Source organism: Oryza brachyantha, chromosome 9, assembly GCF_000231095.2.
Source record: "Oryza brachyantha chromosome 9, ObraRS2, whole genome shotgun sequence".
Classification (NCBI taxonomy): domain Eukaryota; kingdom Viridiplantae; phylum Streptophyta; class Magnoliopsida; order Poales; family Poaceae; genus Oryza; species Oryza brachyantha.
The window spans coordinates 453,108-466,124 of NC_023171.2; the positions used below are offsets into that span (position 1 = coordinate 453,108).

Here is a 13,017-nt window from a genome sequence, read left to right on the forward strand (position 1 = left end):
CCGCTGCTTTATTGCAACTAAACCTAGCCTACCATTGATAATCCCTATGCATCATTTATTACCCTCTTGACCGTGTCACTTGTTGAGTACGGTGGTTTGTACTTAGCCTTGCCCAACTTTTTCCTCCTTCAGAGCTAGAAGTTGAGTCCGATGGAGGTGTCTCCCAGGAGTGAGCTGATCTACCGTCAAAGCTTTGCCTGTGGACTGGAGCCGTACCCGCTGGAGCTAGTCTACCTTTTTTTTTCCGCTGCATTTTCGCTAGAATAAGTGTTATTTTCAGTTGTTTCTAAGAACGATGGTTATGTAATCAACATTGTCTTTTTGTGTACCCTGGCTGGTCCTGGACAGGTATTTTAATACACAATTAAGTTCAGAAATTCGTGTGAGGAATTTCTGGGCGTGACAGATAATGCTCATATTCAATAATCTCCAAGAAAATTCATATCATTGCTTGCTGAAGCGTTTGTCGTATAACATATACAAACGTCATAGGTTCATATATAACTGTAGAGATACAGTTATTGCAGACTTGAAGTGTCTAATAATGTTTAGACAAGTCCATATAGTTTTCCAAGTTCAATTTCTTAAAGACAAAGGTAGATGTTCCATGCTTTTTTTTTCATTTTTGTTCAGGAATCTGCTCAGTTTAATCTCCATAAATAAATATATTTTAGAATGTGTGTTTAATATAAGAAGAGTTAACGTTGAAAAACCTAAGAAGGTAAAAATTAGCACTTTATAAGTGCATATAAAATTTATCTCTACAAAATTAATTGATTTTAACTTAGATCATGTTGAGCATGTAGATAGATCTAACAAGCAGCATCATCATAGAGCTGCAGTGCAGCGCTACTTAAAAGGTCTAATCTCTCACCCAGCTATCCAAAAGACGATCAGCAGAACACCAAACATCACAAGCAACTTTTCACAGATCTTTTAGGCGCAGCTTTTTAGATCACTTCTAGGCACAAATTATGGTAGAAGCCAATGACTGGCACTTAATACCTGGATGAGACCGTAGGCCGGGTTTTACTGGGTCACCATTGTTACACCATTGGATCTACAATAAAAATAATTACATTTCTCAACTGTCTGTAATATGTAATAGAAACATAATAAAGAAAATGAGTTTCAAGGTATTACTTGTGCACGTGGCCATGCAATGAAACTTTTAAGTGCCTTAGCCATATTCATTCCAGGTGGGCGTAGCAATGGAGCTTCTACTTTCAAAACATCATATACAAACACCTCATAGCATTCTGATCTAAGTGGCATGCCACCAACAATTTTAGACCCATAACTTGCTTGAAGGGTGGCCTTGGCAACTGGAACATGTGGCCAAGTAGTTGAAAGCAACAAAACGTCTTTCCCACCCTACAATGAAGGCAAAGTGGATGCTTATTCAACTACCAAGCTATAAATGAAGGACATGCACACAGAAAAATTATAGCAAAATAACATAACCATGACCTCCTTATTCATATCTTCTTGATGTTCGTGCACAGCAACCCTCCTTTTATCTACCTGTGCATGAAATAAGGATGAAGTGACAAGTTCAGCAAATTCATATGCATAATACAATGAAGGCAAAGGGGATGCTTATTCAACTACCAACCTACAAATGAAGGACATGCACAAAAAAAATTATGCAAAATAACATAACCATGACCTCCTTATTCATATCTTCTTGATGTCCATGCACAGTAACCCTCCTTTTATCTACCTGTGCATGAAATAAGGATGAAGTGACAAGTTCGGCAAATTCATATGCATAATATACAAGAATAAATCTATACTCCAATGGTGGTGACAGTGAATCTGTCACCCCACCACCTATCTTGTTTTCTTTACCAACTACTCTATGTCCTTTAGTGTTAAAAAATAGTTTTTCTACATGTTATTAATATCTTATCTTAGCTCTCAAAGAATCTATGAAACATTTGGTGTACCATTGCAAAGTATGGGTACTTTGCTAGTAAACATAAGAAAAGAAAAGGAAGACGAACATTGCACTTAGTATGACTTCTAGCATCGTTCCTTTTTCTCTTTTGTCCATACATCATCTTTTGAATTTCCTGTTTAAAAATTAAGAAATATGTTTAAAAAATATGTGGATTAAATGTGAGGGAAATATGTACTAGAAATCATTACTTTGTGGATTTTAAAATAGAAAATAGGCTCTGAAATATTAGATCACCACTTTTAGTCAGTTAAGGCAAGTGGGAGAAATGGAAAGGCAATGGCCTTCATGGGGCTTACAACTTTTTTAGGCTATACTTCAAATGTAAAGCATGATGCAATGCTTCAAAGTGTACCCCTTAATCCTTTTGACAGAAAAAATGATGATTTCTAATTCCCATTACATATATCCCATTAATTGTTATATCGCATAATAGAGCATCAAAAAGGAAAGAGAACCAGATTCTGTGGATTCCGATGCTTCGAGGTAACCTCCTTGGTCTCCCCGCTAGGCAATTTACGTTGAACCACCATCTTCGCTTGCAATGTCTACAAAGAAAAGGTTTTGACATGTCAAAAAAAATATGTAAGGGAACAATGCAGAACAAAAGGAGAAAGGAAAAGACAACAAGGAGAAAGGCCATCACATTGCATAAAATCTGATTGTCAGCTACAATTGATTGAAGACCACTCTCAGAAGATTCACATATTATACCCTTTGCTGATGACTTGTCTTGTTGTTTCTTACTATCAACCATTAGCCAAGACTTAAAAGTAAAAAACCCATGTTTCAGTTCTAATATTTCTTGTTCCATTCTTGCCAGTTTCACCTGGGTGATTTCCACTTCATCTAAATGCTCTGGCTGAATGTTCTTCTCAATTTTTGCTTCAAACTCTGGTCGAAGCTTGGTGGATGCATAGGGCCACATTTTAGGTCCTTCTGTCCTTTGAATCGTTGCCTAAATCAGTTTGAATGCATGTTAAATCATGTCAAGTGTTGCTGGTCATGAATTTAAACAAAATCATGAAAAGAATGCATTAATAGAAACTTTTCTGTTGCGAAATCAAGTAAAAAAATACAATAAACTCAATGTATAGCAAGGGATTTCTTTACAGAGAATGAGATGATATTTTATTAATTCCTAGCCATAGGCTGAATAGCATGGATCTCAGAACAGTATATTATGCTAATCGGAGTTAAAATTTTTAGAGCAAAAGGCACATCTCATAAATATTGTCTAGGTTGTAAAAATGTGTTCATGTAGCAAGTGAGCCCTGCAGAGTTCATCCAATATAAGCATAATCTGGAAGGATTAAGTCTATATACATAACAGGAAATACCTAAAGGACACCTATAAGAATTGAAATCCGGTAGATAACTAAACCTAGAAATACTGCCTGTTGCATGCAACCACACGCTGCATATAGCATGTGAGCCCTACAGAATCCATCCAATACTGCCTGTTTCATGCAGCCACCCACATGTTGAAACATGAACAAACAAGACTTGGGCATGGACTGGAACAAATTAGGTACATATGTGAACTACATAATCATAATAGGTGTGTAGCATGATAGGCATGTGAGGAGGTGAGCATAGTGACAAGCTTTGCAATAGTTGGGAAAGAATTATTGTAGAGAATAATATAAAAGCTCTGCTAACACTTGCCAATTCTGACATAAACAGACTACAGTAGCTAGTTTTCTCTTCCCAAAAATGAAGCTATCAGACAAATTCTTCCCCTTTTGGGTAACATTTGGAAAAGAAAAACTCTTCCCAGTTTGCTGGGGATCATTTCATGTGAAAATGTAATTTTTTAGAATCAAGTTCCTTGCCATAATGTTAAAGGCAATACTCTTATAGCCTCTTCTTTTTGCTAATGCTTATGCTTATAAGCCAAAATTTGAATTTTAAAACTTAACTTATGTTTGGAGCTGATTTTGAGTTTTTTTTCATTATAGTTTATTTTTCAGCAAAACTTTTGCTTATAGATCACTAAGAACACTATATAAAAGTTTTAACAGAAATTTTGTTTTAATCGCCAATAAGCCGTTTCTCTTATTCTTACCGTAAGCCAAAAGATGACCAGTTTAATCATCTTGTGCTTGTCAGGTCATAGAGCTGGTTGTTTTTTTTTTCCAAACAACTTCATTAGTTTACTTCAATTGCAAGTACCATACAAGCTTTGGAAACCCTCCTGGTAATTGCGCTCCAAGCAAAGCATGAGAAAAAGGCCCAACTTCTTCCAACTCAACTAACAGAACTAAAAAGAACTAGGAACTAGTAAAGCTCATAACTAGAGCTTCATGTGCTTATTCAATCGGTGATTTCAGAGACATCTCATTCATTCTTTTTTTAAGGAGGATAGGCACACACAAAATGGTCTAGATGTCCCCAATAAAACAGGAATCAGAGTTAGAACAAAGAACTGGTTTGATTCATACTGGTCGTCAAGATCAACTACTTAACCATGGTGGTTATTCTTGTACCATTTCTCTTTGCTAGTATAAGATTCTGTTTCTGCTTTACATGCAAACGAACTTGACTAGTGTCCCGGCATTAAGATCACTAAGAATCCATCGTAGTTAAATATTTGATGGCATCATTAGGTATTCAAGTACACAAGCTCTCATGGCACTAAGCCATGCACTTAACTAGAAGTCTAGAACCATTACCCAGCAAAAATAGAAAGCACCTGCGGCATGTTCTACATGAGTGACAGGTCAAAAAAGAGAAACAGTAACAAATACTAAGAAACACAGATATTAGGTACCATAAATCTTAGAAACGTTGCTGTAATAATTTGAAACCATATATAGTTAGAAGGGCGAGGATAGTATACCGATTCCATGATAGCCTCAGTCAGCTCCTTCCTGAGCTTGCTGACCTTCAAGTCCAGCGCCTGAGCCTTGCTGTCATCAATGGCCGTGAGCGCTGCCTCCAAGTCCGCAGGTTTTGCATCCACAACCACAAGAAGCATCACCGCTTGAGTGAGGTTGGGGAACGAGTCGCGCATTTTGTCGAACGTCTTGCCTTCACTAGGCAGCCCATCGTGCTCACTGGTGTTTGCGCTTGGGTTTGGCGCTTGGGTTTGACCCACCCAGACATTCCTGGAGAGGTCGTAGAGACGGCGCTCGTGCGGTTGCGTTGGCGCACCGTTCTTGGCATCTCTGACATGGCGGCACGTGAAGGTGCGTAATTTGGTGGCAAGCTTCTTATGGGTGAGTCGCTTCGTGTCGAGGCGACCGTGGAGAGTGGGGAGGAGCTCCCTGGCGATAGGAACCTTGCCATGCTGCTGGCGATGCGCCGCCATGGCCTCGAGGATGCGAACCTCGTCGTTGGGGGTCCACGTGCGCTGGAAAGGAGGCGGCTTCTTCTGATTTTTGGGCGACGGAGAGGCTATCTGCTGCTCATGGGGCATCGCCTTCATCTTCTTCTCCGGCAACTTGAGCTCCGACTGCGATGGCTTCTTCCTCTTGCGAAGATCCGAAGGCTTGTTGTCGTGCCCGTGGACGGGGAGAGTGGGCGCCATCGATCGGTAGAGGAGGCTCTCCAGCTCCTCCCTCCTTGTTATCTGTCTCGTGGTGAGTGGAGTGGAGTGGAGTGGCCTGGACCGACCTGCAACTGCAGAGGTTAAGCCTCCCGTGCTTCCCCGCGCCAATCCGCTTCCCGCGCTTCCCCGCCAATTCCTTTTTGGTAATTTGGACGCCGACGCTTCCTCATTTCAACTCTAGTCAAAATAGTACTACAGTACATCATATCCAAAATAAATAAAAAGCTCAAAATCTCTCCGATTTACGAGTATGTACATTTTATCTGGATCTTGTTCTGACACATCAACCGCCTGCCTAATGCTTGCTCCATTTCATTCATTTCAACCAAATGCAATGCAAGCTAAAGTTACTATTCGTTGCAACATCCGTTTCTACCGTTTCGTAAACTGCTTTTCTTATAATCGATGTCGCAGGCCAGAATATCTGTCATTCAGAACGATATAGCATTTTTTTTATCTTTTCTGCTTGCAGAAACTGCCCTCTTTGCTCGGATTGCTTCCTCAGTGCCATAATTTTCGGATATAAGCATTACTCTCTTTCCAAAATAAAAATATTTCTTGAATTTAAATCTTGTATCATGATATAAACATTTTTAGCACTATTTACAATATTACTTATATAATTAACCACTTCTCATTCAAAATTCTTTCAATTTTATCCTCACATACCTCACCCACACATTAATTGCTCATTTGGTAATGGGCATTATAGTATTTTTTTTCTCGACTTTAATCTTTACCAAAAAAAAAACTAAAAATATAAGACTTATATTTTTAGTACAGAAGCAATACTAATTACAACTTAGTAAACACTTGCTCGGTAAACACTTATCACAAAATGGAACTAGTTCTCAAAAGTTCCAACATAGACAAGCATGAGCCAGGAGCACATAAAGGATCAAATGAGAACAACAAACACTTGCTCGGTTGCTCCGTCCTATGCTCCTACAGCTATATTTGCCATTTCCAATAATTTAGCAGCACACGGCCAATTCCTCCACCTTAGGGGCAGCATGCTCCATCTCAGTCACTACACCTTCCTGCATGTCCTGAGATTGCTGCAATACAAGTGATAAATAATGGTTAGATATGTGCATGCCCTATTTGGTTCACGTGACTAATCCATTAGTCTCTCCACTTTAGTCTCCTTTAGTCTCTAAAAACTCAAACATGAGGGACTAAAACTATATTAGTCTATTGTCAAATGTCAAAATCACAGGACAAAAGCTTGTCACATTTGCCTCAATTCAACTAGCCAAGAAACATACTTTGTTGGCAAATTAAGCTAAAAGTAGAATCCAATGTAAGAACTAAATATTTTTTGCGAGGCAATGACATATAATATGTCGCTTCTAAAGATAATAAGACAAAGTTAAATGCATAACGCATACCCTGAAATATGCAGTAAATGACTCAGTACAGCCCACTTGAGAGTTTGCGAAGTTTAAAGCAGATCAACAATCCAGACTAAATGTAAGAGTCAGTTATGAGATGGGGCATATCGTCCGCACTAATCCTTTGAAGATTATCACACCAGGATTAGAAGGTACAAACGCTGAAGTATGCATTCCCTGTAAGCTGTTGTGCATGCTTAGATCCAGCATTTAGTCTACTTCCAGTGGCTCTTCACTACCACTCTCTATTTCTGCTCAGACTACCACCAGCTGGATGCCTAGATGTCCTCACTAAGGTCCACCAAATCTATAACTCTCATTAACATAAGATGTGCTCTAATATGGATTAAGAACAACAGATTATATATATGCAAGCAACTAACGACAATATATCTGAAAAATAAGCCTTTTTTTCTAAATACTCTTAACATGGGAATACATATGTTTACTCTTGTTATTTGATGCTATGACCTAAGTATGAATATCGCCAATCTATTACTGATTGCTTCTATTTAAGATACATAAGGCTTTCTCCTAGTGGAAGCAACGTACCATGGCAAGTTGATGTGGTACCTTCAGGTAAAAACTAGCTCAAAAGTAGTAAGAAATTCAGGGAAACTTCTATATTGATATTCCTACCTGAACCATGGGCAACTCAAAGCAAACATACTTCCAGTAATCAACTAACTTGTGATCTGCAGGTACCACCTCTGTTGCCTTGCCCGCACAGAAGATTGCGTAAGCATCAGCTGCATACCTGCAGCAAAAGACAACTTATTTATTATTCTAATCCCTCCATTCCACATTATAAGACATTTTGACATTGCCTAGATTCATATAGATGCTAATGAATCTAGACACATACATTGATCCATGGATAAATTTAGGTAAGACCAAAAAATCTTATAGCATGGAACACAGGAAGTACTAATGCAGAAAGACAAGAAACATCATTCGACAAAAACTAATATACAGAACAAGAGCCTCACTTGCCAACACCACAAAGCTCAGTAATGTAGGTCCAGTCGCTTTCGACATATGCCTTAGAGAATTTCTGGATTCTGTTTGCTTTTACACGCTGCAAACCCAGAGGGGCCAGATACTTGGCCATCTTCTCAGGATCAGCATTAAATGCAGTCTGAGGGTCAGGATATCGTTTGAAGAACCCCTTCACTTTCCTTCTCACCTACATTAGTTGACAGCAGCCATTGAAGTCCTTCAAATTTATCTTTTGAAATATCAGGTCACTCACCTTTTAAATTAATGCAAATGGCAATCTAGCCTCAATGCTTCATAAAACAACAAGATATATAATTTGTAAGCTATATTCTGCAGCGGTATAACCAACACAAGATATTGCAAGGTGATCCTTGTATAAATAACAAAATGCATTTCACTACTCAACCTTGGTTATGATTTGGAATTACAAGTTGCAACAAATGAGCACAGTTAAGCCCTCTTTTATTGATGAAAGACATGTTTACAAACAAGTAAGATCATCCATTAGTGGCTAACCGCTAACAGCTACACATGTAAGTTTTTTTTTTGGTGGTTCCAGAAACTCCTGTCAATCAAACAAGTTACTTTCTACGGTTGAAGTTTAAAGGTTTACATCATAAAAGGGAAAAAGACAATCAGGCAGGCAGCTCACCTGTTTCCCTTGTGTTAAGTTGAGGAGCATGCAGATGACAACGACCTTCCATGGGTCAGAAGCGTATTTCTCCTGCAGCAGCTTATGAGGAGAGCGTGGTGGAGGAACCAGCTGGTCCAAGGGAAGCCTCCGGTATTTGTCTGACCGCTTCTCAGCACGGGTAAGCAATGGTGGTGGCTTTCTTTCCTTCTTGATCCTTGCTTTCATCACAGGCTTTCCCATGTCTTTTAACTTTGCATTTTCTTGATTTAGTAAGGGTGATCCTGGCTGCTTTGTCTTAGAGTTGCTGATCTTGCAGGTCTTCTTTGCCATCAGGTGAGATGAACCAGATGACAGATGGTCCCGAGGCGGCGGCCTCGGCCTGGCTAGACAGTCAGGCGTTCTAGGAGGTCGGGAACTGCCATCTTGGCGGCTAGGTTTGTAGCAGAACTGGTCAAAGAAGGCACCGAATGGTGAAGAATAATTGGGATCCTGCTGGATGGAATTGGAATTGCAAGCCATAAACGCTGGGTCAAAAAAGCCTTGAGGCAGTGGCTGCTGCTTCCTCAATTCCATCCTCATCTTGATGATCTCGCGGGTGCTCAGGACGCGGGGCTTCTTGCTGCTGCTGCTGCTACTCTTCACACTCCTGCCCTTGGGGCCATCAGCTTCTTCCTCTCCTCCTCCCCCGGATGGAACGTGGAATTGGTCGCCATCAGATGGCTGCTTTGGCTCCTTCCACCTCGGCGCCGCCGGCTCCAAGAATAGTGTTCCGGTTGCGGCGGGCGGCTCCCTTGTCTTCCGCTTCTTCTTCGTCCTCACCTCCGCGTTCCGGATCGATGTTTGGGCAGCGGAAGGCGTGGTAGGTGGAGGAGCCTTCTTCCGCTCCTTTCTCCTCGCCGCCACCGCCTCACCCGAGATTGGGGTTTGGGGAGCGGCGGATGATGGCGCCGAGGATAGATTGGGTGGGCTCGAAGGGAGGGGAGCCGCCGGCCGATGGGGATATGTTTCTTCTCCTGCCTGGTTCCTCTTCTTCCGATTCGTCTCCCCCGCCGCAGCCGACATTGCCAACTGCGGCGACCGGAGCTGGCGCTGGGTGTGGGTGGATGAGAGGGAGGGAGGGAGGCAACCGGCGAGGTTTCTGTGACCTTTCCTCTCCCTCCTCCAATTTGGGAGGAAATAAAGGTCCAGTTATTTCTACGGCGCAGTTTTTGCGTCCGCCAAGTTTAGCACCAGTTTTCCAAAAACTTTTTTCAAAAACATCACATCAAATATTTAAACACCTAAATAAAATATTAAATATATATAAACATTAAAACTAATTACATAGTTACGGAGGAAATCGTGAGATGAATCTTTTGAGTCTAATTAGTACATGATTAGCCATAAGTGCTACGGTAACCAACATGTGTTAATGACAGATTAATTAGACTAAAAAATTCATCTCGCGGTTTTCAGGTGGAATCTAAAATTTGTTTTATAATTAGACTACGTTTAATACTTCAAATGTGTGACTTACGTGCTGAAGTTCCAAAAATTTGCTGCATCTAAACGCTGCCTTAATGACAAATCCTTGTGGTTCTAATAAAGAAATCGATCCAAAATATATTTCTATTAGTAGGATGAAGATCCGCTCAAAGAATCGTTATCTAATCATCTTTAAATTATGTGTTAAGGAGACGGGGAACGTATTTATTTTTGATTTTTTGGGATTTGTTTTGGATTTTTTATCCCAGAAAATTATTATTACGGACGGTATTCTTTATCTAGCTACTGCAAAAAAAACGTTTTTTTGCATGTCATGGACGCCATGGGGCTAACGTGAAAATGTATATTTGTAGGTGGTTGTGTCACTTTTCATAGTACCGATGATTTTTTATGTGATTGCTTGCATGCGATTTGGATTTCTGCATGCAAAAAAAGAACAGCCTCAATCGCCTACAAATAGTCTTTTTGGTGTAGCGGACAACACTCTCAATCATATCATAGGTTTCACTGGGTCTAATCACAATGCACCTCATGGGTTAGAAAGCTATGTATCTGAGAAATCTTTCTTGGGTATGATAAGTTAATATGAAGTGGGTGCCATAAGAAGAAATCGCTAACAACTTAGAAGTGTACTCGACCAACAGATGATAACATAGAGGATTCCTTGCATTCTCTTTCCACACCAACTCCATCCGTGGAAGAGCCTCCTACACCACTTTGACACCTAGCAACGGCTCAATCTCTAGTGAGCCAAGCTCCTTCAAATAATGAATCTAATCCCATACTATCTGGATGGTTCGAGAGATAATGTCAATAGTTGTCCACCTCAACCTTACCTTTGGAGAAGTGACGAGGAAAGAGCCGAAAAAATCCACATGCGACAAGACACCTCCACATAATGCGAACCGCACTAAGAGAAGTATTGATCTTGAGGGCAGTAGTCATGTTTGTAGTAGTGCATGGGTCATGACACCAAAGCTCATCATGACAACCATGCGATGTGAGATTAGGTGTCCGATCTTCCAATAGGTTCAATTCAACATTGTGAACATGTTCATGTTTTGAGGTTTTTGATCAGCCAAACATCACCTCGCAAACGCTACACCCATATGTCTAGTCGTTATCTACCACACTCTCATGTAACTGACCTCACCACAAAGGTTTTGAAAGTGCATCTAGACCCCTAATTTGTTTTGGTAATTAATGACAATCAATTGGTGATGACTAATGTTTTATGTGAGATTGTGAAGGAAATGGTTAGTCCTTGTGAAAACAAAGTCGTTGCATTGCCCGTGTCGAAAAGAGAAGAAAAATGGTATAATCGTGTTGGTTTGCATATTTATTTCGATTTTGAGTCTTTTAGGAATGTCATACAATAAAGAGGGGTTTTGCAATGAAATTTAGAAATGAATTTTAAAATGTGTCTCTTGCTATTTTTATTGGAGTTGTGCTATGTTGACCAGAAGTTCTAAAGTTGTTTGTCACGTCCTGAGTTTTACCATCGCCAAAGTTAATTAAAATAAATTATCAAAAAACAATGTGTTTAATTAATTCAGGAGAAAACCTTGTGCAAATTAATTCAATTAATGGAAAGCTTCAGAATATTTTAAAATATCTCGCAAGCAATCCAAAATAATTAATAGGATTTATATTTAAATTTTAGTAAATAAAAATTTGCTTAAATAAATTAATAAAAATCGGCAAAATTGGAGGAATTCCTTTTTCCCCTTTTTCTTTTTGTCCCTTTTTCCATCTTATTTTTCTCCTTTCCTTAGGCCGCCGGCCCACTCCCTTCCTCTCCTTCCCTCCCCGCCAGCCTTCCCTCTCTTTCCTCCCCTCCTCCCACACTAGGTCGGTCCAAAGCCACGGCCCTATCTGCCACCGGCCTGTCACGCCTAGAAATTTACACCAAATTTCTGAACAATAACATGTATTAAATCTCGGTCCAGGAATCAGCCCGAGTACACACTATGACAAATCAATACGTAGTTCCACGACTTAAAAACAAATAAAACAATTCTATCGAAATGCAGCGGAAAAAGGAAAACAAACTAAACCATCTAATCTTCAGCTTCAGCTAGCGATGATAGCTCCACACCACAGGCATTCTCGACCATGGACTGAACCTCACTTCAATCTTAGGAACAACCTTCTTCTGACTTCTGACTCAGGCTCTGGCACTTTCTCTGATGGGGAAAAATTAAGCAAGGCTGAGTACAAACCACCGTACTCAACAAATAACGCCCAAGAGAGGAAGAATAATGAATGCAATAGGGTACAAGGATAGTCTAAGGTTAACTTGCATAAAGCTGCGGTAATTTAGCAAAACAGTAAATAAAATAAACTGAAACGAGTAAAGTAAACATTTAAAATAATTGATCACTGTTCAACGTTACACCACTTGAAACAGGCCCAAACCACTGTCCAGCGTTACACCACACTGCAACAGGGTCAACCCTCTGTCCAACGTTAAACCACGTTGCGACAGACCCAAACCACTGCCAACTTTACACCACATTGAGCAGGGTCAAACCAGTTCCGAGATTAATCAAGTTATTTATGGTTCAACTAATCCCAGCGAATCTGTTAGTTCGCCCAATAACCGCAGGCACGGCTATTCGAATAGTTTTACTCTGAAGAGGTGTACAACTTTACCCACAAGACATGGCTCCCAAGCATGTTACCATGCCCCAATGTATCACCACGATACCTCAGTACGGAAACCATAATAAGACCTTTCACCTAACCCTCCCTAGACAATCGCACCACACTTCAGGTTTCGCCCCCTCCTTTACACCAAGTCGGGCAGCCCCCTCTTGTGCCTAGGTGAATCCGGAAGCAGCATAGGACCATCGTTACACCACGATTTCCATCCATACTCCATCACGCCCACCCTTGCCTGGGTACGACAAATAGGGACAAGCTAGACTACAAGTCTCACCGTTGCCCACTCTGCCTTGTGGTTAGTACGTGTAAGACTTTCAGGGTTTCC

General features: G+C 40.4%; 2 protein-coding genes across 2 annotated transcripts; both read right to left on the bottom strand.

Moving 5' to 3' along the window:
• Positions 1-2,386: 2,386 nt before the first annotated feature.
• On the bottom strand, positions 2,387-5,492 carry LOC102713490. The gene is made up of 3 exons (XM_040527516.1): positions 4,803-5,492; positions 2,607-2,918; positions 2,387-2,508 (listed from the first exon to the last, which is right to left on the bottom strand). Exons 1-3 carry the CDS (start codon positions 5,490-5,492, stop codon positions 2,401-2,403), a joined length of 1,110 nt encoding a protein of 369 aa, XP_040383450.1. The 3' UTR covers positions 2,387-2,400.
• A 626-nt stretch (positions 5,493-6,118) lies between these two features.
• On the bottom strand, positions 6,119-9,710 carry LOC121055370. The gene is made up of 4 exons (XM_040527811.1): positions 8,559-9,710; positions 7,897-8,093; positions 7,547-7,664; positions 6,119-6,571 (listed from the first exon to the last, which is right to left on the bottom strand). Exons 1-4 carry the CDS (start codon positions 9,600-9,602, stop codon positions 6,488-6,490), a joined length of 1,443 nt encoding a protein of 480 aa, XP_040383745.1. The 5' UTR covers positions 9,603-9,710; the 3' UTR covers positions 6,119-6,487.
• Between the last annotated feature and the right edge of the window lie 3,307 nt (positions 9,711-13,017).